This window comes from Doryrhamphus excisus, linkage group LG2, assembly GCF_037039965.1.
Source record: "Doryrhamphus excisus strain RoL-2023G ecotype Guam linkage group LG2, RoL_Dexc_Guam_v1.1, whole genome shotgun sequence".
Classification (NCBI taxonomy): Eukaryota; Metazoa; Chordata; class Actinopteri; order Syngnathiformes; family Syngnathidae; genus Doryrhamphus; species Doryrhamphus excisus.
In genome coordinates, this window is record NC_136358.1 from 27,534,102 (window position 1) to 27,560,561 (window position 26,460).

General features: G+C 43.8%; 1 protein-coding gene across 2 annotated transcripts in view; it reads right to left on the minus strand.

Moving 5' to 3' along the window:
• Positions 1 to 1,543: 1,543 nt before the first annotated feature.
• Positions 1,544 to 26,460, minus strand: part of trrap (transformation/transcription domain-associated protein) — a 55,642-nt gene continuing 30,725 nt past the window's right edge. For both annotated transcript variants that reach the window (XM_058062240.2, XM_058062239.2), the window contains 22 exons: positions 26,151 to 26,297; positions 25,940 to 26,059; positions 24,836 to 25,123; positions 24,617 to 24,754; positions 24,431 to 24,543; positions 23,931 to 24,066; positions 21,466 to 21,657; positions 19,488 to 19,683; positions 19,093 to 19,211; positions 18,606 to 18,752; positions 17,630 to 17,730; positions 15,711 to 15,912; positions 13,956 to 14,117; positions 10,783 to 10,873; positions 10,465 to 10,670; positions 9,675 to 9,936; positions 7,103 to 7,328; positions 6,794 to 7,011; positions 6,110 to 6,294; positions 5,222 to 5,425; positions 3,626 to 3,820; positions 1,544 to 2,068 (listed from right to left, as the gene is read on the minus strand). In XM_058062240.2, the coding sequence (XP_057918223.2) occupies positions 1,784 to 2,068; positions 3,626 to 3,820; positions 5,222 to 5,425; positions 6,110 to 6,294; positions 6,794 to 7,011; positions 7,103 to 7,328; positions 9,675 to 9,936; positions 10,465 to 10,670; positions 10,783 to 10,873; positions 13,956 to 14,117; positions 15,711 to 15,912; positions 17,630 to 17,730; positions 18,606 to 18,752; positions 19,093 to 19,211; positions 19,488 to 19,683; positions 21,466 to 21,657; positions 23,931 to 24,066; positions 24,431 to 24,543; positions 24,617 to 24,754; positions 24,836 to 25,123; positions 25,940 to 26,059; positions 26,151 to 26,297 (3,933 nt within the window). In that variant the 3' untranslated portion in view covers positions 1,544 to 1,783. The remainder of the gene's footprint in view (positions 2,069 to 3,625; positions 3,821 to 5,221; positions 5,426 to 6,109; positions 6,295 to 6,793; positions 7,012 to 7,102; positions 7,329 to 9,674; positions 9,937 to 10,464; positions 10,671 to 10,782; positions 10,874 to 13,955; positions 14,118 to 15,710; positions 15,913 to 17,629; positions 17,731 to 18,605; positions 18,753 to 19,092; positions 19,212 to 19,487; positions 19,684 to 21,465; positions 21,658 to 23,930; positions 24,067 to 24,430; positions 24,544 to 24,616; positions 24,755 to 24,835; positions 25,124 to 25,939; positions 26,060 to 26,150; positions 26,298 to 26,460) is intronic.

Below are 26,460 nucleotides of genomic sequence, written 5' to 3' on the forward strand. Positions count from 1 at the left end.
TCCTTTGGTGAGCAACAAAACAAATCTTCCGCTGCTGCTAGATATGAGATGAGCCGCTTCCTGGACTGGAGATAAACACATCGTTGTTATTTGATTAATGCTGTTTGTTTACACGAGGACACAAAAAGAATTTGTGCACACCACCCGCTGTGCAACACGGCCTGAAACAATGCGATAATAAACCACCGAAGAGCTGGATGTGGAGACTGAAGGAGAAGTCAGATGATGGTTGAATTGTGCAAAAAGAGGATTAGCGACTTGGTGAAGTGTTCTCGTCACACTTTGTGGTCATGTGATAGTAATGTGTTCACATTCCCTGCTACCAATCTGTCTCATATGCAGTCCTGATGGCACTTTGACTTGTCATCTTCATCCACATTAAGAATACGATGATGGTTTATTCATGAAGGAATGAGAACGCCTTCTCTCGCTTATCGTCCTCAGAGATGGCTATTTGGGATCTATTTGTGTTTGTCCTCTGAGATATCTGCCTGTGGAACACTCGCTCCAACCTCCAAGATACTTGAATGATCTTCGGAGATGCTGAGTCTCATTCCAGAAGCTTCACACTTAGCTGGGAACCGCACCGGTAAACGCTGAAGGTCACAGTTTGATAAGGCCATCAGGACCACATCATCTGCAAATAGCAGAGACAAGATCTTAAGGCCCTTGAACTGGACTCCCTTGACGCTTTGGCTGCACCTTGAAGGAAGGAAGGGAGGGATGGGGTGTTCCAGTTAAGATCTGAAAAGATTCAATCATACTTCAAACAGTAGAGAAAAGTGAGGTGTACAAAAACTGGCTCTAATTGTGATGCACATCAGAAAAAAAGGCCTTAAAAGAAGGCCTAAATGTTGTCCCCTACAACTTCATTAATACCGTTTCCTCATGTGCATTAGCGAGGAGACGTAACGCTACATGGTGTGTAAGTATATTAAGGCAAAAGGATGTGTGTGTTGTGTAAGCAGTAAGCGCAGGGGATATAAGTTGTGTTTATGGGTGCAGGAGGGCCGTCTGACAGCGTGTGTAAGTCAAGCGAGGGCGGCCCACACGGAGATCGACACACAAGCATTCATCAAGCAGCAGGGGAGGAAGGGGGAAACGCCTCAACACGCTCGTGCGGGACTTTGTAACCAGAGGGAGGGGAATGACCCCCAAGGTTATTGTAGCAACACCGCCGCGTTCAAACGCCTCACCATAAGCGTCCGCTGACTGTGAAAGCGCCAGGATGACAGCAATCAACTTCCTAAATGTTGGGGACTGGTTTGTGTGGAGTCATTTCCCAGCATGAGTTATGAGCGCAATAACATCCAGGAGTGTGTCCTTCAGGGTGATAATGACGGTGACAGAGTGAGAGTGAGGCACAGATGGCGATTACACGTTATTATTGCTCTCTGATAAACTAACTTCAAGAAGCTAAAGGAGAAAACTAATTGCTAGTTTTATGATCATGATGAGCACAGCTGAAGCTCCTTAAGTGTTTAGGATGGAACGAAAGCGAGAGGTATAAAAAAAAGCATTTTATTAAGACAAAATGCTTATATACAAGAGCAGATGAGCTTCTGTAACGAAGGTAAAAGAAACATAATGGATTGGCCAATGAGCTGTCTGACAAGTGTTGAAAAGCATCATATACTTCCTCCAGCAATGGATAAAAAAGCTACACAATTTAAACCCTTTATCTGTCATAATTAAGTCGGCAAGAGAGCAGACACATTTAGTTACAAAAATAAATACAAGTTGGAGATGTTGGATGCAGTTCCACGTACCACTCGTGTTTTTTTTAAAGCCACGGGTGCCACGCGGGGTCCATACGGCACAGATTGTCCAGGCTGTTTGCTGCAGCCACCAAAGTGTTGACTTTACTCTCGCCTCCCTCGAACTGAGCAAGATTATGCAAGCGAGTCATGATGGCGGTGACGGCCTTCTGGACCAGTGAGACCAGCTGCTGGGAGTCCATGTTTTCGGGCTGGCCAGCAGGGGACAGCGGCATGGACGTGTCTTCCTGGGTTTTCTTGTGCCAGGCGATGATCTCGTCACGCAGGACTGCCTTCAGGATGCCGTCCACCTGTTGGAAACAACAGGTTTATTTATTTGTCCAAATAAAACAACCAAGTTCTAACTATAACTCGTTTATTTCATTAATGGCGTTACATTTTTTAGACCAATTAAAGCATAAACACCAGAGCAAGCACATCTCTCTGTTATGACGGCAGACGGAAGCACAGTGGAGCGTTGCGCAATGAGGGGTTGCGTTCAAAGACACGATGTACTGTCAGTGTATTTCCTAGTATACTTAAATGTAATAAGTGTAGAAGAGTTACAAAGTGAGTGAAAGGAATAGCCACTTCATGTTTTTCTTTATGTTCCTGTTTGTTTATTTACACACACATTAAAAGTTGGTTTTGTGTCCCTGAATAGATTTTGCAAATAATGATGGAATTTACCAAGATATTGGTAAATGAATATGAATCAATTTCTAAATAAAATTGTAATTATTATCGCTAACACACGTTTCCTGTTTCCAGTCAAGTCAACAAATAAAAATGGACTTGAACTCATATTTTGACCAGGGTATGCATCATCTTGGGGCTTAACTGTATGTGCGGCTGGCAGCTGGCACATTATAGCAGCTTATGAGATTCTAAGCTAATTTGATAACCGGCGGGGTTTATCTGAAAGTCATCATTATGCGTCTCGGAATGCTGTTTATATATGCACAATATGCCAATCTGCAGGGAATGGTTTCCTCAGCTGTGTGTTTAGGCTGAAAAGGTAATGAAAAAAGTCTGTTTATATAAAGCCAATCTAAAAAAAACCCACGTAAAGCAAACTCCAAAATAGGGTGTGTCAGTGTTCCTTCTGGGCAAAGCTGTGTGCACGGTTAGCAGCTCATTATGGTGATGCAGTCGTGAAATACACAACCGTCTAAACCACCGCGGGACCACAGCCCCAGTAATCATCACCTAACTAGGTACACACACTGGTCCCCTATTTTGACGTGTCGCTTCCGCCGGCTTGTTTATATGAGGGTTGGGTGATTGTCGCAAGTTGGCGCTGCTCCCTGAAGACAGACCGCCACAACAGTCTTGAGTAGTTTACGTGCTTTTGTGTATTGCATGTAAACACTCCACAAGCCTTACGTCGATGCCACATGGCGGCCATTACCACCCTGCTGGGTTATGTGGACTAAAACTATGCCTGCTTGTGCGTTTGTTTAAAAGATACTTAGTGAGACTTGGTGCTGTATGCGACTGTCTGGCAACTTTCATAGCCGTAAAATTGCCCACATTAAAGGCAAAAACTACCTGTAACTGCAATTTTACTAAACTAAAACTATACCACAACATTTATATGCAATTCTAAACATTTAAGTGTCTTGATAAATGCCTGACAAAAATCACATGCAAGCCAATATTTCTATATTTTTTAGAACAGAAGTATACCTTGATGAAATACATCATTAATAAAGACATGTCATAATTATTGCGTTTGCTCTTCTCATGAGTAATGAACGACAGCTGCCACGTTGCACAAAAGAAATAATTACACTCAAAATAACAGTCCAAATTTCAGAATGAATGAGCGAGTGTAAGCAAGAACAAAGAACCAAGACATCCACTACCTTGAAGTTCGGCTGCGCAAAGCACCGTGCCACCGCAATCATGGAAGCGGTAAGCGGGCCAGAGACACCGATGGTGGTCAGGAACTCTGAGATGTTTGGTGTCAGGCGGAAAGGAACAGGCCGATTGGCATCAAGGTCACCCGTGGCGTCGTTGATGTCGAAACGGAAGTAGGAGACGTTCAACTTGCCAGTATCCTAGAAGGGAGGACAGACAATAACGTGTCAGCAGCGTTATAAAATAAAAAGGCAGCTGATGATTGAGTTATGTGTCAACCTTGAGATGAAATAACACTTTAAGGGCAAGGTACCAAACAACAGTGTAATTGATCTCAGCCACAGTAACAGGTCAAACTATATATCAACAGCTGAACATCTCTAATCCTCATTCCCTTTCGCTGACTTAAATATATACAGCCAAGTTTCATCTTTAAGCCTGCATTTCTGTGAGAGGAGGGTGCAACACAAGCGGCCATTCTCGCCATGATAAGCTCCCTTATATGAAATGGTGAGTGGCTCTGACAGCTTTATGGCAGAGCAATTCTCTGCAGCTTTCCTCCCATCTTGCCACTTTCCCTCCCTCTGCTACTGCCGTCTGCTCCTCCAGGCCCCTGCAGCGAGCCTCGGGGCAGTGGGCCGAGACACCAGCAACCCCGCCCCTCCAGGGAGCTCTGATAAGCCTGCAGACAGTTAGAGGCAAAGGCTGACGCTCGAAAAGCTAAAATCAGCATGCCAGTGACCAGCTCCATTTCGGGGGCTGTTTGGAATATGGGATGACGGGAACAACACTGGGGGGACTCATGTGGGACATGATAAATGACTTTTCTAAACAAATGTTTATTATTGTATGTGAAAGCCACTTTGATGATCAAGGAAATGAAGGTGATTCTGGTGAGATGATGTGGTTATGAAGACAAGCGTTACGAGAATCTACTGTGATGCTTATGTTAGGACACAGAAGGCTCTGTAGGGCCAAATGGATGTAACATGAGGTCTCTATTTAAGCACGGTGGGGCTCCTATATGAGGCAGTGATGTCCTGTCCTTGCACTCTCTAGCCTGCGTGTGTGTGTATGTTTATGTGTGTGTATTCTGCACCGTAATCCTCCTGTGTCTAATGGGATCTGCGGAATAGAACAGGCAGAGTGGGGGCTTAATACTAGTTGCCCGGAGGAACGCCTGTCAGCACAGGGCGATTAGGATCAGAGGGGAGGGCGGTGACTGACACAATCATCTTTAATAATGACTTTGAAAAAGCTGTCTGCGGACGCCGAGAGGTAAGATGCACACACACGCACACACACATCACCGAAGCCTCTTCAAATTGAAACATCTTTGATAGTTGGAGTGCAGGGGGACTGCATATAACGCTCTGTCAAAACATCCTTCGCATCGACAGCGGCTGGCTGACTGATAGACGTTAATGTGAATGTCACAGGGGAGAAGGATGAATCATAAAACCCAGACACAAGAGTGGGTAATGGTGATCTCTTAATGCATCTATGAGATTGGGCTGGTGTATTCTATTAATGTGCATCACATGTCGCCTGTTCGCCCTTGAAAAAGAGCTCGACGTGGGCACGAGTGTGTGCACATCTACCTGCGCTATCTGCAGCATCTCGGGATTGAGACGATTCAGGTGGAGCATGAACTCAGCGAGGCCGATGAGGGCCAGCTGGATGGTGAACATTTTGCGGAAGGTCCAGTAGTCTGTGGCGTTGGGAAAAGTGTGGAGGGCCCACTCCTTCAGCATGCTGCGTGGCACCATGTTACCCTGGACCTCTTTCAGGATGTCTCGTAAGACCTGGGAAGGGAAAAGACAGAGATGAAACCTGGGTCACTCAAATATAGGTGGCAATTTGTTTCCACAGCCCTCCCCTCTCCAAATTGAAATACTATTGTAATATTCATTTCCTTATCTGTACAATCCACTGTATGAGTTGCTGGCACCAGCATGACTAAATACACTAGCAGAAGTGCCAACTTTAAAGAAATATATGCTGATGCTTTGACACAGGAGCAATATCCAGGTTTCACAGGCTGACCTGGAAACCGAAACCAGCAAAGTGCAACTAAATGCATACCTGGAGAGCACTGAATCATATTAATACTGACATTCTCCCTTGCCTCTCGTGACCACCCTACTAACACTTCACCACCCCCAAGGGGGGGGCACAACCTGCTATTTGAGAATCACTGAGTGAGAATGTCACAGTGTGTCATCTGCAGGTTCCAACAGATCCAGAGAGACTGGAAGGTTCACAGTAAGGCATAGTCAATGCCTTTCCCTGACTGTGACTGAAGCAATGAACAGTTGGACGTGTATTGAATTGATTTTTTTAGAATAAGTTTTGACATTTCTTAAACACCAGGCACTCTCCAATTATTGCATATGGCCCATTTAGGTAAATAATCTAATTGCAGCATATACGGTAAGTGGTGTCCCAGAACTTTTGCCCATAGAGTGTAGATAATATGACTGGTCTACCTGGTGGCTGGCCTGTGTGCCTCTGGCTTGCACAGTGGCAAGGCGATCATAATATCTGGAAATAGGGTTGTCATGCTCGATTCCCTTCTTGGCACAACGCTGCTTGTAGATTTCCACTAGTGACAGAGACGAAGGATTGTCCTCTACTAGCCTCATCTGAGGGGACACCGCCACCACTCGGGGCACTGAAAAAGAAGGATACGTGAGTGACAGGAAGAAGGGTGAGGTTTGCAGCGATACACTCTAAATGTTAGCAGAAACAGTTAGACCACAGTCAAGCCCTGCAAATGAAGTATTTCAGTCATCATCAGTCTAGCAAGCAAGGTCAAAGAAGGTGAAAAGGCTGCCGTCAAACAAACCTACACATTTACATCCACAGGCAACCCAAATCAAATCAGTACCAGTCGTTCCAGTTTCAATGAAAGGTACCATTTGAATTCCCCCGTCTATACTCGTCCCTTAAACAAACCAATCAAGCACTTAAATGGAGAGTGGGCAAACATCTGGGTGGAGGCAAACCACAAGGGAATGACGAGAGAGCGGAAATAGTACACTTGAGTGGGAGCTGAAATGGTGTGCGGTTAGTGAGAGGCCAAGACAAAAGTATGTCACATAATGTTCTGATCTCCAAGGACACCAAGTCCTGATCTTATGAAAAAAGGTTATACATTTCTGAGGTCATACCCGTGAAAAAAAGGTGTCTTTTTGTGGTTTCCTTCCTCTTCTCCAAACAGGGATTGAGGAGTCGAAGAAGCTGCAGAACCCTTTCCTCGCGGCGAGATTCTGTCAGGCAGGCGTCGTTCATCACCAAGTAGGGGTAGATCTTGCCATTGTGGCCACGGATATAGAGGCGCCGTGCTGCCGTATTGTGCTTCTGAACAATCTCCACTCGGGGCATGAACCTGGAAGAAAACAAGCAACAGACCATTGGGAAATATTCCTCTGAAAGAAAAGCTCCTGTAACGAGTAGCGATGTCTCCCAGTGACTCTTACCTGGCAATTTTGATGTAGTAGTGAGTTGGTTTGGGCATGAGGAACTCTCCAGGAATCTCCACTTCGGCCGTCTGGGCGGAGAAGTTGCTGAGGAAGCGGCATTTCTCCTCAATGAGGAAGAACTTGGGCAGCTGCTTGGTCTTGGCCTCCAGGATCTTTATCCATTTCTTGAGCTTGGAGATCAGGTTGTGGAGTTTCATGGAGCCCGGCACGCTAAAATCAAAGTCTGGCGGCAGAGGAGACAAACAGTAGGAGTTACTCCAGGTGAAGAAAAGAAGCAGCGCTGATGAGTGGAAAAATCATAATGCCTGACAATGACCTTGAGCAATACGACCCTCCCAGACTGCTCAACTGGAGATGATCCCAGCTGCCAACAGTACAAGGTTGGAATAGTAGCGGGCAGCTCCCAGTTGTGCTTGTGTGTGTAACCTTCACTGCAGCTGCATGCCCACAGACTGGTTACTAAAACTGCGAGCACATTCCGAGTCCTTCTCCACCCAAAAAGCTGAAATCACCTAAAATGTTGCCCGATGTTTGAAGTAAGAAATTAAAAGATCTGTGTGTTTATTTAGCCTTTATTTAATCAGTGATACAGACCAAAATCACCTTTTTTATCAGAGCGATTGCCTCTGGGAGGAAGGTGATTACACAGAATGTACAAATATTGTGCTTCACCGCTGACCGAGGCTCTCCTGTAAGTGCCTCACTTGAGGGAATGTCACAGGAATGTCGTCAGGCAGCGCAAGGAGCCACTATTTGCTCTGTTGAATAAAAGTCTCCTTGTACAGGCTGAGATATCATTAAATTACAGCTATAAAAATAAGAGTCTCAAGCCATTAAACTGCTGCCTCTAAACATATTGCATACAGCGTGCTTTGATCAGCTATATAAAAGGAGGGGACTTCCATTTTAGAGCAAAGCCCCTCCGGACATAGCGCGATGGCGTACACTGCACGTACACACTGACCCACAGCTCTTGTGTCTATTAAAATGAATCCATGCTAAATAAGAAGCAAAACATTGTTCTTTTTATAGCGAATCTTGCTGTCCATCTGGCTGCAATTCACCTTCCAGTGGCAACACTGAGCGAGTCCACAGCAAACAATGCCAATTTAGCGCCTTCAGTGATTAAAACCATCATAAATTAAAAAAAGGCAAGGCACTAGCCAGACAGCAACATAATCAAAAGAAAGGAGAGAGTCAGACGAGGTTGAGAAAGTTTACCCTCTGATCCCGTGTTCTGAAACCCATGCTGGTTTTCAGTTCTATCGGCCTGCCTAAGGACACACAGCAAAGAAGACAGGCTGCCGCTTTAATCTATAGATCAGAAATAAGATGGGGGTAAATCTCTGTGTGGCAGACATCATTTGCTGACCCCACGCTGACCCGGTGGACTGTATGTGCATAGTTGGGTGGAGTCAACTTCCACTGTGTCCTGTAAGGTGGCTGAAGACAGCACCAGTATGATAGGAGCTGGAGGAGGAGACTCTGCTTTCAAGCAAGACATGTAAAAGTTACAGCTAAAGCTGAGAGTATAGTTGACGTTTGATCCCTGTGGGGAAATGAAATTGTCACAGAGGCCACATACATTCATTTTCCCAGAGCTGTCACTAGCAGATGCAAAGCCAATATGCGACTAAACACTTATCCCGCCCTAAAAGGCTTTCTGCAGGGCAGAACACACAGAATTCAATAAACAGAAATGTTATGAGTTTTTTTTTTTTACTCCAGAAAAAAATGCAGATGACAAAAGTCTCCCAAACAGCTCCATGACTAAAACAGCAACTCATGCAAATAGCATTTGCCATAATTGGATTTGAATGCCTCCCTGCTGCCAGATGTTATATATGCTCACATAAACCCATATTTTCCGGCCCACAAACCCTGTGAAAGCAAGTGAGCCACTAGCTCGGTGCGAGGAATGGGAGCTTGGCTGCTCAGTCGCTCTGTAAACCCTTTTTGTTCCGCTTTGGCGAAAGCTTGTGCGGTTTGGGTGTTGCTCGGCAGGGCTCACACTTGGCCGTGGGGACAGCTGGGTAGCGATGGTGGACAGGCTCGCTGTGAGGCAGAAGCCTTGATGACGCCTGGGTGCGTGAGCACAGCTGGCACCGCAACATCTGGTGAGATTCATCATCAGAGCGCTCGCCCCGAGCCTCGCGCATCATTGTTTGTGTTGTTCATTCACTTGGTCTGTGTGTCGCTGCCACGCTTTTGCACGCTAATGGCGTCGCACCTGTCATCTTGTTGCCTCCCACACTGACTTTTTATCGTTCTCTACTTCGATACACCTATATCCCGTAGCTGATCCTCAATCCTCAATGCTGATTCCGATGACCCATGAGTGAGATCGGGTGATCACTGCTGAAACCGACCACATGGATCAACTGTAATTAATGTTGCTATTTGCTATTGGTTGGCTGGGGATGCTGTGTGTGTGTTTGTGTTTTTGAAAGGGGATGGGGGCATGACATGGAAATCAAAAACAGATCCTTGAGTTCATTTAAAAAGCGACGCAAGGAACTAACTCACAAGCGAATACTTCAAGTAGGGAGTTCTTTGTTGTGGAACTAACCTGTCGTGAATTGGCCCTTCATCTTCTGGAAGACGGGGTCCTGAGCCGTGGCCTGTGCACGGCGGGCCAGTGACTCGGAAGCGGCGCTGGAGAACATGGTGGAGACGTTGGACACGTTCTCCAAGCCGACACCGAATGTGCTGACCAACTTCTTGACAAAGTTGAGTGTGTGTGGCGTGATCTTGGCGTCTGACACCGCGCCGCTCTTCTCGAAGGCCACGGAGTAACACTTAGCAAGGCCTTGCTGCAGCTGCCGCAAAACCTGAGGTCACATAAAAAAAATACGTATTTTAATCTCAAGTCATGATAAAATACAGCGGAAAGAGCAGGAATCTGAAGCAAGTATCCCCGCCACAAACCGTCAACTTCTGTCTACAATTCATCTTCGCCGTCTCCCCCATGTCCCTTCCTGTTGCCTGTTTTCCTCACACAGCTTCTAGAACCTGCTACGTATAGATTAGATGCCAAGTACCTCGTGGCCATGTTCATGTTTATACTGCAAAAAAATGAGGCCATATGGCTTTATGGTGGTTTATCTTAGTATGTGCCAGGTGCACACGTAATCAAATACCCGAAAATAAATGGTGAAGTGACCCACTTTTGGCCTAATACGCCACCTAACACCTTGTAGAATAACAGGAAGCCACTGAGAGTCAAAACCCAAGCTGGGGTTATGTGGACTATCAGGTTGCTTGCACCGACTTGCATTCACACATTTGCACAGATGGAGGACACTATCAAGTCAACTGTATTATTTTCACACACATGAAACCAGCGCTTGTGTTCTCACCTCTTCGTGCCAGTTCTCCCTGAACCACACCATCTGGTCCACGATGCCCTCCAGGGAGGAGAGCAAGGTGGGGTGTAGCTCGCGCTGCATATGCATGATTCGGCTACATCGCCACATCGGGGCCGTGGCCCTAATTGGCCCTGGATCCGAGGTCCCTGTGTGAGACTGGGCTCCCACTGAAGTGGGCTGCTGTTGCCCCGATGAATCTAAGGGACAGCATTTCCAACAAAAATCATCAGTATTTGTGCCACTGTGTACATACATTCAAATAGCAATGCTTCAACACAGTACCAACAGAAGACAGCCATGTTTTCTTACCACTTTTGTAGCGCTCCCTCTGCTCAATCTTGAGCGTCAGGTAAAGGGTACGAATGGGGAAGTACACAGCCTGGGGGTATACTCGTCCCACCTGGCGGATAAAAGAGGGTCACGTGTTACATTTCAAAGAATCAACCCCCCTGAGGACTTGAAAGGAGACAGTGGAAGCAGACAGAGATGGAACGGTAGGAGATGGGAGAGAGAGCAAGAGAGAGACGGGGAGAGAGAGAGGGAGAGGGAGAGAGAGTGCTTGTGTGCGAGTCGAGAGAGATCACTCTGATGCAGCCAGAGACCTCTGCTGTAACACTGGGGGTGTTTGAAGCTCTGCGTCAGGGGAGCGGGAATGCAAAAGTGAAGGCAATTGATGATGAAATTGCCCTCAAGACTTTAAGAAAAGTCACTGACAATATTGGGGGGGCTAAATAGTTGAAGAAAGAGGTGACAAGTTGGGAAAACAAAGAATTCACCTCAAAAAGAGATACTTGCAATGTGATAAAATATCACCAAAGTGCAGATTTTAGTGCATAATTCATAAGATGGCCTTGGGTCAGAGTTTGCTCTTCAGGTATGCCATGCTGCTAACACGGGTTTTTAAAACTTTTAAAATATCTGATGAAACAAAGGAACATCTGCAGACGAATATGAATAAAATATACACTATCGGTCAAACCTTTTAGAACACTCCAATTTCTCTGCAGGTAAAACCGGCATTTTTAAGTGTTAATATGGCCTGTCTCCTCCTTTCTTGCCATTTTTGTAGCAACAACTTAATTTCTGCAGTACAATGCTGTTCCACAGTGTGTTCCGAACACGTATTATGTGTGACAGGGGAGGTACTAAGTTCTCCAGAACTTGGAACACCTGTAGGAATGAGCTGCACCAACTGCCAAGGCTTGATCAACCTCCATTTCTGCAGAGCAGCTTTGAATTGTTGGCCCATTTTGTGGTCCGTGAAGAATACACATTATTTTTCACTTTTGGGTAACCCAAGTATTTCCGCAAAGTATTTAGTGTTTCTAACAAAGCAAACCAGCTTTGATGAAACTTTTGACTATGTGTATTGATGCGGAAAAGAACTTTATGATGGCCATTTATGTGTTGAGCTATATTCAACAAATATATACACACGCCACTCTGTTGAATATAGCTGGACTCAACGATGTAAGCATTTCTCTGGGTACACACAGAGAAATGACAGATGAGGCATATAAATGAATAATCTAATAAATCTAATAGAAATAATAATATAATAATACAATGAAATGCACCTGTTTTGCGGATAGGGTTGTGGAATGAGCAGGTATGTGTTGGACAACAAACACAGATGCATTTTGGAGTGGCCTTTTATTGTGGCCAACCCAAAGCACACCTGTGCAACAATCATGCTGTCTAACGAGAATCAATATATATGTCTGATAGATGAATTTTGAACGCTCGATACAACGTCCCTCTGATAACTTTTAGTTACAACAGCCTTGTGATAGTGGACAAGCTAAGAAGTTGAGAACTTTCAGTGACAGGATTCCATTCTAGGCCAGCTCAGAGAAGGGTTTCTCCTGTGACTAATCAAGATTTGAGAGAATCGGGCCATAGCTTGGTAGAGGAAGCACTCTGTGCACACCAAGGAAGAGGACACAGATGGCAGATGAGACAGATGGGATTAACTATGTTGTAAAAAAGAGCTGATAGAGTTGCTTTCTTGTCTTGCTATAAGACTTCCTTCCCACTCTTTTCCTTCTTTTTTATTTCTCAGTGGTGAGATGCAGCAGGAGATAAGCGCCCTCAATCTACACTCCAGTACTCTGCAGCATATTGTGGGGAAACATTTCTACTATTGCCTGCTACTGTTTACCTGAGCTCAATGTCCACATTATATTTAAGGCATGGAAGATAGATGAGATGTAACAGCAAGGGCGGGGGCTTAGCAATGACAGGAAGAAGATCTAGGTGGCAGCTAAGAGCAACAGTAAAGCTGAAAGAGTGAAGTTAGGCCGAGTGAAGAAGAGGAGGAGGAAGGGTGAAGCCAAGGCGGGTTGATGGTAAGAGGTTGAATGGTTGACAAGAAGTGGGTAGCAAGCACGTTAGATGGGCTGTTGATATTCTGTTAACTTCTGAACTTCTGTACTCTGTTAACGTCTTGCAGCCTACCCCCGGGCGCTCTTTGCCTCACCTTCATCAATTTTTCAGTTTAAGTTTTTTTTTTTTTTTAAACATCCCGCCACAAAAAAAAAATCTAAATAATTAATGACAATGGTAGAGACAAAGTATTAAAATGGAATTCTTACTTTGCATAAAAAGCATTGCAATTAATTACATTGACCTTCTACACTCATCAGTCAGTCAGACATAAGAGACAAACTGAGTGAAAACTCAGACATTCTCCCAGTGGATGAAGGTGTTCCCTAGTCATCAACAGCCAAAAAAAGTAAATCTCCTCAATGTGATTCCTGCTCTGCAGAGAGGATGGATGTTTGAAGATCAACCCCCTTCAAATTGCGCAGAAATAATACTCCATTAAGCAATGCAAATTAGCCCTCGCATTAATTATTTGCTCTGTTCCTGCCGTGCGGATGCGTTCCGTATTAACTTATATTTTATAATTTCTTGGGCAAATCATTTGAAATCCAATTCGCCGGGGTTTAGTGAAAGCCAATAAATAGGTGTCAAAGTGGAAGTGGGGGAATTTGAATGCTTAATTTGGTAAAAAAATAATGCAGGATAGAGGCAGGCCACTTTGGGGGTGAATACAGTTAATTCGTCATGATTAGGGAGCGGCGCATGAACACAGATGCTAACACAGGAAGCAGATGTGCTGAACTGAATAAATAGAGGGAGGAAGACAACACAAACATGTTGAATAAATGGCGGCGGCCAACATCCCAACATGAGGCTGTTTGGATCACTTTCATCAAATGTACATTGCTAACATTTCAGCAAGGGGCAAAACTACAGAAATACAAATGGGATAAAGTTCTGAATAGCCAGTGTACAGCCTGTATAGCAGCATAGATGTACTATCCGCATGCCTTCAGCCAAGGATGGTGGTAACGGAGTTATGGTCTAAACTACATGAATGCTGCTGGCACTGAGGAGCTATGGTTCGTTGATAATAGAATCTTTGCTGAAATGTGAGGGGTGTATACTCACTTATGTGAGATTGAGAATGTTTGTACCTGGCTTATTAGGTTGAGCAGAGGCTTGCCTTCAGAACCAACCAAGCAAGTGAGTAGCTGTGGTATCCACGCCAGCCACTGAATGGGAGGGACTCCGATGCAGTACTTGTCCACCGCGTCTGCCAGGGTGTTCTTGTCATCGAAGCTCAGGAGCCACAGCACCTAGAAATGAAGTGTGAGAAGGGATGAAGGTCAATATGAAGAGCAGATACATGGAAAAATTCCACTTGACACAAAGCAGCCAGGATGATGTCTCTATCATTAGTCAGACTGTGTCGTCTTCGGCTCTGCACAGCAGGAGGGGGGGTCTGGGAGTGATGCAAAGCACTTTCTGGCTAATTGTTGCATCCATAAAAAGCTGAAACAACGTAGGAGGTAAACTGTGTGCACTGACACCAGGGTGAAGTTATCATTAACCCCTGCAGACACTTCTGTGAAGCGACCAGGTTACAGACTGCACATAATTGCTGGTAATGACTAGTCAACTGGCTTTATCCATCAGTGTGAAGCACTGCCAAACCGCCTTGGCAGGACTGTACCGGCAGGGACGGGGTAGATGGGTCAACAGAACATCACAATGGTCTTTGAAGCTTGCCGCAGCCATAATTATGACAGACAAGGATAATGTCACCTAATAACACTCGCTTAGCCAAGACAAGCCAGCGTGAAATAATTTACAGTAGCGTAATGTACTGCAATTTCACTTTAAATTTGGTGCTGATTTGATGTTGCATCCTTTCAAGGATAAAAGCACCCCCCTCATCCATAAAGGAAGCGCATACAGTATAGTGCTTAAGCACAGAGGGGACCAGAGCAATTGTGAAGGAGCTGCAATGAATGTCTTGGAGTGTGTCTGAGTAAGTAGGCGCTATGCTTGTTAGCAAGGAGCCTGCCTTGTTACCTCCCACACTGGGTGTGCTTGACTGGCGAGTACGATAGCATTAGTCTGACTGTTTGAAAAAGGTTGGCCCGTATGGAGGGCGGTGAGATTGGAGTGTCAGGGGAGGCCATTAGACCGTCAGCGTCCGTGTAAGAGGATTCCACTTCACCATTGATCTGCCGTGGGAACCCATCCGCACAGACGACTGCTGGACTGTGAGCAATCAAATTACGACGGAGGCTGATGGTGGAATAAAATGTGTTTCGTCCTATCAGAACCAATAATGTATGGTGTGGATGGGGTCTGGAGACTGGAGAATTAACAATGACCCTACTTGGAAAAATGGTCTTATGAGGAGAGAAATGCTTCTGCAGGTGCAGAAGTGTGGTTGCTCAAGCTTATAAACACTAATACATTTTCGAGCTCAGAGTACAATTTAAACGGGAGCCAAAGGCAGCTGAGCCCCCGTGAAGGCAGTAAAATTATCCATATGCGCACATCATTAATACATGACCAACATCCGTAGCTGTAATACAGAAATATTGCATTTTGCAGTGCCTGACCAAAGTGTGCACACCACTCATATTTTAACTACAGTGTATGTTTTCAATGTTGTTTAAATTTTACTTGGACGTACTTTACAGTAGTCAGTTCACAGATTTTATCCATTTTAGACTAATGTTCAAATGTTTTTTCATCCTCACAAAAAAATTATAAATTATACTCTATTAATATACTATTATGCTGAAACATAAATTCCAACATGTACAGCCATGCAGCCCATCCGCTCCCGGCACATGTTGGTGTTTCACTACGGTGGCTCTTTTAAAGATATTTCTGGTTTGACATGGTATTCTTTTGCAACGTTTTCTCACCTTTGCTAGGTACTTGCGGGATTTGCTCTCGTTTTGGTGGCGGCAAGCGTGAAGGTAACAGGTAATAGCAGAGACTCCTAGGTGGAGCTGGCGGTCCTTCACAAAGATGTTCTCCAGGTAGTCGCCCCACATTGCCCAGGCCTTCACCAAGACATCGTGCATCTGCACTGCAGCTGAAAAGGCTTTATTGGCTTCTTCTGACCTGCAACAACAGAGTGGGGGTGTTTACAAAACGGAGAAAAGGAAGGTTGAAGTTGTAGGAAAGGGCTTGAAGAGGGTAAGATGAATGAAAAATAAAAACATCTTTTGATCCATGTTCACAGAGAGCACAAAAGGAAATGGATTGAAGACTGAGCATCACTCTGACAGATGCCAGAGCTGTATTGTATTGGCTGTATTTGCCATGGCAGCACCAGGTAAGCATTTAACTCTGTGTGAACCCATGGTCACCCAGGGTTGAGGTATTTTCATATAATACCATATGAGCACACTTCAATGATATCATCCGGTCAAGATCAATGTACTTAATGGTGGCCGATATAGGAGCTCAGAATCTTGCTATTTAATTTGAAATGACTACGGCATAGCCAGGCAAAAACTGATTGTGAGGAGAATATCTATCGGTGTATAAATACATTAACCATGAAGAGCATTGCTTGAGCTTAGAGAAATCTGCAGGTTGATAACATTGGGAATCCTGAGGATTTTTTTCTTATCTTGGTTCTACAATCTAGTAGTCACACCTTCCAATCCTGAAAATTCAATAACACATGCTTAAGGGAAAGACAGGTAAGAAGTGCCAGCAGAGCCGACTGCACCGTTCATGCTGAAGGGGACAATTATTTGGAGTCATCAGCAGTTTACATCACGCCAAGCTTCTAACCGCTCTTTGGCATGAGGCCTGAATATTTTTTTTATCACTTTTCTACAATTGATTAATAAACACGGCACTTGAGGCGTGCTATCCTGAAGTCAAAACAAGTAGACAGGCCTGTCGATGAAAAAGTCTCAGTGAGATGAATGGTAGGAGTGCTTCCAAACTACTTTCCCCACTTCCATACAGCAAAATGTCTCCCCAGCCAATCAATTAAGAAATGTTATTATGAAAGGCAGTTTGGCATGTGATTAAGAAATGGGAGCTTGATTGCTGTGGGAGTCAGAGCCAAAGACTCTCTGGTAATGCTTAATGGGGTTGCCACTGTCACTTTGCTAGTACTAAAGTACATTAAATGTTTCTACCAGCTAACACAGCAGGAGCCGCAGCACCCAACAGCCTGTCAAATCTTTGACACCCGTTAAATTGAACGATCCCAAAATCTTTAGCACACATGGCTGCACACACACACACGAACATAAAGCTCTCTCAACCCATAACCACCACTCTGCTGTTAATTCTCCCCCGGTTAGGGCAAACTTAATGATTGCAATAAACCCTGCTGAGGTGAAGGCAAGTTCTGCTGATCGCAGAGTTTCCTGCAAATTGCCTCCAGTTAATTATTGAGCTGCATATACATTTAATAAGGCTTCCTCAATTTGTCTTTCGCCCCCTCAGGATAGCACGTCACGTCAAAGATGACGAGGTTGGGAGAAAATAGGTATGAGGGGAATTGGGGTATGGAGTACTGAGAGAACGGCCATGATGGTCCACATTCAGTACAAGCCTTGCAGCTCATACAAACAATTGATACACAGAGCACTGGCAATCATTCAACCCCCCTTGTAAATTACATATAGTCCATTTGAATGCATCTGTGATGGATATTAACATTCAAAACACAGTAACTCTCCGGGGTTATGAAGCCTAAAAAGTGTTTAAAATAGGACTTTTAGCGTGACAGTAAACAGGCCGTATGAACCTTACAGTCAAAAAGATGATGCAAAGTATGGAAGCTGCAAAAGTAGAAACGTGGCATCCATACTTGTTGATCTGAGCGAGGAACATGCCCTTTAGGGCGTAGAACTCGGCCGTCATCTCCTTGGTGAAGTACTTCAAGTTGGTGGACTCAATCACCTCCAGACCCTGACGGACAGACATGCAAGGGGGGGGGGCACATAAGAAGAAGACGTCGCAAAGAAGATGACAATCTGTGCTGGATGCTGCCATCATCACAGGTGATCATTAAGATGTAAGAGAAGTGTTAAGGGACCTAAGATTCCATTATGGGGAGCCTCTGATTAGTTGTCCCCAATGCACTGCTGTGACAAACGATGTGTAGCAAGAGAGAGAGAGGAAGAGAAAGTGCAAGCCAGAGAAGATTTGAAGGGGGAGGGAAAGAGAGAGGGTGTCTTCTGGCACTTTTAATGGCTTGTGGTGTGCTGAACCAGTTCTATTAATCAGAGCTCTCAGTGGGCTTAAGTGTAAGCCCCTAAGATACATTTACACCAAAACTTGGTGCTACAAGACATCACCAAAAGTTACCCCAAATAATAGCTTTTGTAATCAAAGCAGCATCTGCTCCTGGATGCAAATATTAGATCAAATATGAAAAGAGATGGCTGCGGCTTTCAGTTTATAGCTCCTGCTTTGACAAGCTGCGATTTTACAATGTGATCAAATCTGTCGGCTCAATGGCAACCGAGGGCTAAAGGGAATTCAATTAGAATGATTTAAATGAGAGTGGACCAGTTGCTATGTTTTCATCGCTCATAATTACCATATATTGTTCCAATAAAATATTTCACGAGACAGCTGCAGGGAATGTGATAGAGGAATAGAATCCGATGCAAATAAAGCAAGTTAATTTTGGACTTGGTCGTGGAGTCCTACTCCGGAACAGACAATTACAGACCAAAACCCATGTACGTATTTTTTTGCATGTAAATTAGCTTTCACTTTGACGGACAATTCATCAACACGTCAGGCACACAGACTGATACCCGTTTCCCAACGCTCACCTGCATGCATTCGTTCTTCCCCATGACACCAGCCAGCTGTAAGTAGCATTTAACTTGCTGTCTGATTTTCTGGAAGCAGTCGACAATTGGCACCGTTGGGATGGTGTGGATTCGACTTAGAATGTCCAGAGCGACGTTCACCAAGCCCTGTTCCGTGTTGCAAGAACATATGAGAACAAGGTTAAAATCCCACAGTATTTCAGTATGTGGAATCTAATTATGGAACAGATTAAAAGGACCTATTATGCATTTTGTACTCAGTTGTCATTGACTAATACTTAAATTTGTTTGCTGAGTTGAAGGATTTAAGAGTGACAAACGTACAAAATACCTAAGAAAACAGGAAGAGTGCAAACACTTTTCACACCACTGTATGTACAATAGATCTAGTAGATTTATTTTGTTCTATACAGACATCTATGATGTTGTGGAAATGTTGTGACAGCTGTAAAGACGACACTATCCTCTCAGTGTCTCCATGACTCACCTGTTTGCGGCCTATCTTGCCATACTGAATGATAGCAGATGCTGAGGCGTGAACTCCCAACATGGCGTTGTTGTTGTTTGGATCATGCTGTGTATTGGTCTCATATGCCGTCACTATGGCTGCAGGGAGACAAAAAACTCAACGTTGATGGCATGTATTTGTATTTTACAGATGCCGTCACTGAAGAGTAAGAAGAATTGCATCGGGGATATGAACATCTCAGCATCTCATCTATATGAACATGTTGAACATCAAATGGAGCATTAAAAAAACAACAACAATTTCATTACATCAGTTATAAATGAAAGTGGATTTCCTTGTCCCGGTGTTTATTATGAGGGAGTCAACATTGGACGCATGCACAAACCATACATTTGATCATTGTGGGTCCTTACCTTGGTAGTGATGCTGGCGCCACATGAAAATGCTGCTCCAGTGAGACAGGTCATCAGACACAATGGGCAGACGGTTCCGCCAGGTTTTCACCACAGTCTTCATGTCGTGGAGACTGGTGTTGCGGCCCAGGTTAGCTGGCTGCAGCCCCGCGTTGATCTGAGCGGCTTCTTGCAACTCTATGATCTGCTGTGCCGCCTGGGGGAAGGGGGGGAGTTGCCAGTTAAAAGTACCACTGCAACCAATGCGAATATTTTATAACTTGGTGTACTTGTGGTAAAAAGAAACCCAAAATGAATACATAGCCCAGTAAACGCACTGTTGATTGAGTCTCAACAACTATGTTGTCTAAAAATGAGAAGTTATTATGCTTTTGCCACTTATTAAAAATACTCTTAAAAATACAAATTGTACTTGGTGGTGATGGAAAATTTCAATAAATAATTAGTATATTAAGGGGGAAGAGGGTGAAAAAAGGCAGGGGGAGGGGTGTAGGCTATATATTTGGCTGTGTAAAAAGTTCCATGCTCAAAGAATGTGTCAATGGGGAAAGAGTAAAAATGATAAGCAAGGTATTCCATCTCATTCTGTGAAAAGAAGCATCATTGATTGGCCCAAAGCTGCTTTGTGAACATATAATCAATCATTCCATTATAACTCCTCATCAATCAATATTAACGCCAGTCTTCCCAATCGATGGTGAGGGTGACCGTCCATTGATTGTCACACATCGCTGGGAGGCAGGATTTGATAACTTGATTTTTGAACCCTTCGGTATCTGAAGAGTCTGTGCTTCTCATTGTGAGACTCTCTCAGAGGAGTGGAGGTTTATAACAGCCTGCTAGACTGACTACAGAGGAATAAAGAGCTTGTTTTACCTCAGCAAAGATAACTGGATTGAACAAATGCAACAACACCCCAACACAAACAATAATGAAGTAGTCACCCCATTTAACATTCCCATTTTGAAAGGATAAACCTTTCCAATTTTTAAATAGATCATTCCCAGACAAAATAAATTAGGCAATGCAATATTTATTCACAATTATCAGGCCATATCAGCTGATGGCCCATTTCTAACCTTCACTGGGAACGTGTCGTTCATCATGTAAATGTAATTCGGCTGCAGGTATTTAATCAAGTGCTATCTGATGGCAGGGACGTAATTACAGCCTTTCTAAACTAACTCTTCTTTCTCCTTTTTCTCCCTTTTCATCTTTTCTCCTGTCTTTTTTAATCTCTTGAGGAGGAACTAAAGAGGCTTAAAGCTTTTTTGATCCCCTCCCAAATCGTCAATAATCTAATGCAATTTTACAAAATGGAATGAGTGGTGGCCCCAGAATCCGTTATCAGCATTACTTAACAACGCAATGTCTCAGGCGATTGATGGTCTCTCAACATGCATCGCTTTCAGTTGTCGGCAATAAACAAACTGACTCTTGCAGGCTTCTCCATCAGCCTACATTATGCATATTCTTAAAACAACCTCTTGAGTACTGTCATTTACGGTGTATAAGTCGAACCCAATACATTTGGAGGGAAAAAGGTACAGGCGTATTAATGCCAAATTATGTATTCTGCTATGGGTCCACAGATAGACAAATACTTTATTCATCTCCAGGAAAACAATGCCGCATTTTAAATTTTCTTTTATATTGTTTGATATTTTATATGTACATTGAATGTATTTATCTCTGTTAATTTATGTCAGCGGATATGACATGTAAGCCTGTGTTGTCATGGTTGCACCATTAAACCAAAAGAGGATGAGGAAGAAGTGTTCACTACCGTGCGTAAAGTTTATGTGAGGTCACTTGTGAAATTGCTGGATATTACACATTATTTCCGATGGATTTATCGTCTGGACTTCATAACAACCACAGTACAGTGGCACCCTTGCGGCCGCCTTTCAGTCATCATCGCACTTTGATGAAAAAGTAGCGGCTTATACATCGGAATTGCGGTAGTTGGAAGACATACCTGCAGCAGCGGTGTGTGCACGTGTGAAACAATATGAGGCAACCTCCTCCACTCCCGGATGGCGAGACTGGATGCCATCTCCACCAGCCTCTCGATGAAGTTGAGCTGCTGCTCCTCTGGGTGGCAGATGGCCAAGTAGCCACGGTGCATGTTGACCTTCCAGGCCATCTCTTTGGGGCAACTCAGCTCTACCTGGAAATTAATATGCATATTTTAACATGCATGTGCGTAGCTAAATAGTCAATGATAAACAATTCCACGCACTGGTAATCATACCAAAATAACACTTGCCCACATAATAATAACACAGTATGTACCCCCCGACCACATTAACACCACCACCATTAACTTCAGGCAAGATCTTGGTGGTGATGTGTATTGAGACATTTTTATCCAGTATCCATACTGCTTTAGAAGGTCTACATTACCTACCTACCTTCTACTACTAACAGACTTTCGAGTATCCTTGCCCTAGTTGCCAAAATGGTTTGTGTATACAGTAATATATGCCAAATAGCGCACACAGCTAGAATGAAATAAAAAGTACAGAAGGTAAAGGGTCAATGTTAAGTTATTTTGTATGAAAACAAGAACACAGTTTCCAATTTATGTTGTCACATAACTAATAAACTTGATGAGTCGGTAGGGGAAAAGGCCCTACTATTGACTGAAATGCTGTGTTGATTAGTGCAAAACAAGCAACGGCCCCAGGGAGCCTTCAAAGTCACATTTATTTTACTCTTGTGTATGTATACTACATCGGGGAGAAAATTAATGAGTGAATATGGAGTTACTGTAACTATAGTGCTTAAAGGAAAACTGAACTTTTTTGGGTATTTTGCCCATCGTCCATGATCCCCATGTTAGATATGAACACATATGGCTCTCTTTTGTATGCATTCTAAAGATATAAATAGATAAAAATAGACATATTATGTGATGTGCACATTAACCAAGCTGCAGCAACAGTGTTATTATTACAACATACAGTGGTTACGCCGATCAAACTACATTAATGGAGCATTGACACTTCGCCACAACACACCGGCTAGCTACTAGCCATCTAGCGACTAGCGTCACCACATAGTCGCCTGCAGTGCATCAGCACCGTAGTCACAGTGGTTCAGACCACTACCAAAAAGGTACGGCTACCGCCACTGCTGTAGTATTTTTATTTTGGAGTTTGGAAAAGTTAACGCTAGGTGCAGGCGTTCCTTTCTATGTTAATAAGTGAAATGGATGCAAAAGTAATATGCAAAATACTGTAAGTATTTCATGTTATCGTGAATGTTACTACATGGTCACATCATGTATGTAATACCACAAAACCTTGGAGGTTTTTGGAGTTGTTTTAATAGCAGTCTCTGTAGGCGTCATAGATGTGTCCCATTATGTGCGGTAATGAGCTGTCTCTTTTCATTTGTTTTCATATCTTTAGAACAAAAAGAAAAAAGAAAGATGTGTGTTCATGTCTCCCATGAGGATTGTGGATGATTGACAATTGTATTTTTTTAAGTGTAGTTTTCCTTTAAAAAGGGCATGACAGTGAGGAGGCATAGGTGTGTATTTGCATTGGCTCTTAGGAAATGTAAAGTGATTGGGCAGAGCGCTGTTATCAGGGGTGACGGTTGATGAATGTCCTGGAGACAGGGTCGGCCTTATCAAGGGCCGGCTTTAATTGAAAGCCGGGGCATTTGGATTTCGCTTCTGAGCTAGCGAGGAAAGCCATGCTCCTCTCTGCCGCCGTAAAACAAATCACCCCGCAGCAGATGCCACGGTAATTATTCACAAGGCAAGATGTTGTAAATATTAGGGTAACAGTGCAAAAAGAAAGGAAGGAAGGGAGGGAGGAACAAAACAGGAGGGGAAGGATAACAAATAGATGAAAAAGTAAAGATGAACTAAGTTAAAAGTTAAAATTGGTAAAGGAGGAATGGCGCAAGAAGACGGTGATATAGTGGAATTGGTGTTGCCATCCAGACAATTTAATTAGGTGTCACCTTACTCACGACTCAATGGATTGGTTCCAAGTCTCCTTGAAAGAGCAAAGCAGGATTATTTGTTATATGTCAGGTGCTATCACATGCTTTCCATCTGTCTATGTTTCCGCTTAGCAAACATGCAGCCGGTAAATTAACAAGCTGCAGTACCACAACTTCTGGTGGTCGTGGAGGGACGGCACAGTCTAATATAATATCAGGTTTTCCTCCTCACGCTCACGCTGGCATGAGGTATTTGCGGTATATAAGACACCAGTTAACTGAACGGATAACATTTACAAAATGGAGTTGAGTCTCTGACTGGCTGGGTTCAAACCTGAGAGCTCTGCAGCATCTGTGATGTGGTTAGTCGGACTTTTGATTAGACTTCTGATACTTCCTGTTTTCTGTCAGCCTGTTTGAGGTTAGTGCACCGATTCATGTGCGCAGCAAGCCTTAAGTGTACCAATTTGGATTGAGTCCTACCTGTACCAGGGCTTCCTTCATGGCTGCCCAGTTGGAGACCCTCCAAGCACATTCCATCACCAGGTAAGGGTTGGAATGGCCTTTAGATTGCCCGTATTCTGTCAGAGGTTCCCACTGGTTCAATTCCTTGGAACAGCTGGATGTTTAGCACACACAGAAATATTTGTTACATTGGATGTGAATTTTAAATACAAATCCTACGTGTGCCGCTGTACACATCCCCACAGATAACACCACACCAAAACACGGTCGATATCGTCTAGACCTACAATAGAGTTGAAGTACGTACTTCTATGAGTCGCTTTGGAGGATGAGACCAAAGAAATATCAGGAGAATATTGACTGAAAAAGTGTTCCTCATTTTTTTTTGCATATTTGTCACACTTAACTGATAACTTTGTTATAACACTGTTGATGAAGATTCGTAATTACATTTAAAAATTCAGAGTGATGACAGGATACTTAGTTTGATTTCATTTTATCTGAATGGAAGCAGTTACCGTATCCAGTGATCTTCCCACAGCTGGTACTCTGGGAATATGGCAGGAGACACATTGTTCCTCTCATGCTCTTTTCGAGCCTTCTCCATTGCTTTCTCGTAGCTTTCCTGGGCCTGTAAACACAGCACGACAACATATTAACAATGCTCTTAAGCAATACTTACAAAAAGTAAGATTTACTCTCACCTGTTCAAAGAAGCCATGCTGCTCGTAGGCAATGGCTGTGGCGGTTTCAGGGAACTTGCATCTCTTCTGCCACAGGCCTGCCCACATGTCCTCTTCTTGGAGCAGAGAGTACAGCTCTGCAAGGGAGTCCAAAATCTCCTACATAAACAGAAAACAGTAGGTTTACAACAGGATATAATGGAATATCAATAGTTAAAGCCAAGAAACAATAAATCTCACCTGTTGAGGTGGTGTGATGCTCTCCTGCTCATAGACTTCAGTATTTTGCTTTGGTTTGCTGTGCAGGCTGAGGCCTTTTTCAAAAGCCTGCTGCTCCAGCATTAGAGTGGATCGTAGCCACAGGTTGTGTGTCTTGCCCAAGTACTTAAGAACACATGGTCGAATGGGAATAGGGGGCACACACTGAGACATGGCCTCCACAAAGCAGTTCAGTGCACTGGGCTGGCAGTCTCTTTGGGCTTGGTGGCTGCCGCTGCACAAGAAAGGACTCATTTCTCCAGATAATGCCTGCGAAGGAAAGCAAATAATACTGATAAAGGTATTATTTTGTATGAATAAAAGGCAATTGAAAAGTTTACTTTAGATGTTTTAACATAAGTCATCTTGAAAGAATAAGTAATTTCCTTTTTTTCTATTTAAAAGTATAGGCCAATGTGATTTCCGTGTTCAGGGTAGCAATCATCACATCCTCAGCAAGCAGATGGACTGCGGGTTAATCACACACAAACAGAAGTAAATTATGTATCGCTGCTGACCACAATTTTCAGTTCCTATTGACAGCGTAGAGTATTTAATGCCTTGATGGCCACTTTAATTAAAGCAGTAATAATGAAGACCGATCGGTCAGCAGATTTTTCCTTCAGAGAACGATGTGGATATAAAGCACTCTCGCTTTCATCAAACGCAATAATCTGTCATGGAATCATGTGATAAGGGGCACGGAAATAAACATGTGTGACTTGGAGGTCTGTCACATGAAGAAAATATCATTAGAATTCTAATGAGAGCATCTTTCAGAGACTGAAGAGCTCAATCACTTCAAATCAGGGCCTTTCAACCCCTCTGAAAATACTCCATATTCATTTAGTTAGTTCAGCTCATTAAAGCTTTCCTTCCTCGGCTTCTAATTTCCATATTTAGCGTGAATGAACCTGCCCTCATTAAGCAGAATCACGTGTGTTGAGGTGGCCATGGTCCCAAGGTCGAGGTCATACTCGCGAGCCAGATTTATTGTTATGGAGGAGGAAATTACCGCTAAGAATTTGAAAAAAAATAGTCATTTCAGAATGAACACTTTCACGTCAAACCACTAATTATACTCACATGCTGCTGCCTGTCAGAGAGTATTTTCCAAAGACGAGGAAATAACTGGACCCAGGTTCTCTCAGCCAGTGGAGTGGCGATGTGGCACAGCTGCACGAGAGCATTCAGCAGCGCCCCGGTCTGAAATGTTAGGGACCGCCTTTGACATCTCAAGACTACCTTACCCATTCAGTTGAATTTAGTGCTTTGATTGTAAGAGGCACAACGTTACCTTGACCTCTCGCAGTGAATCAAGGAACTTGTCATGGCGGTTTGTAAGCATGTGTAGTTGGTTGCCAGCATCTCTCTCGGACTGATCCTTTGTCTTTGGGAGAGTGGTTTGGTCACCGGGTGCCAACTCGATATCTATCTCCACATCCTACATGGGCGGAAATGGAAATGTCATTCACTTCATGCTAATGTGTGACGGAGAAGATGTGATGAATGTGTGAAAAACAGCGACGGGTTCATCTTTTCTCAGGATGAGAGCATGTTGCACGCTCCTAATGGGATAATGTGTTAATTGATGTGAGACAGTGTGT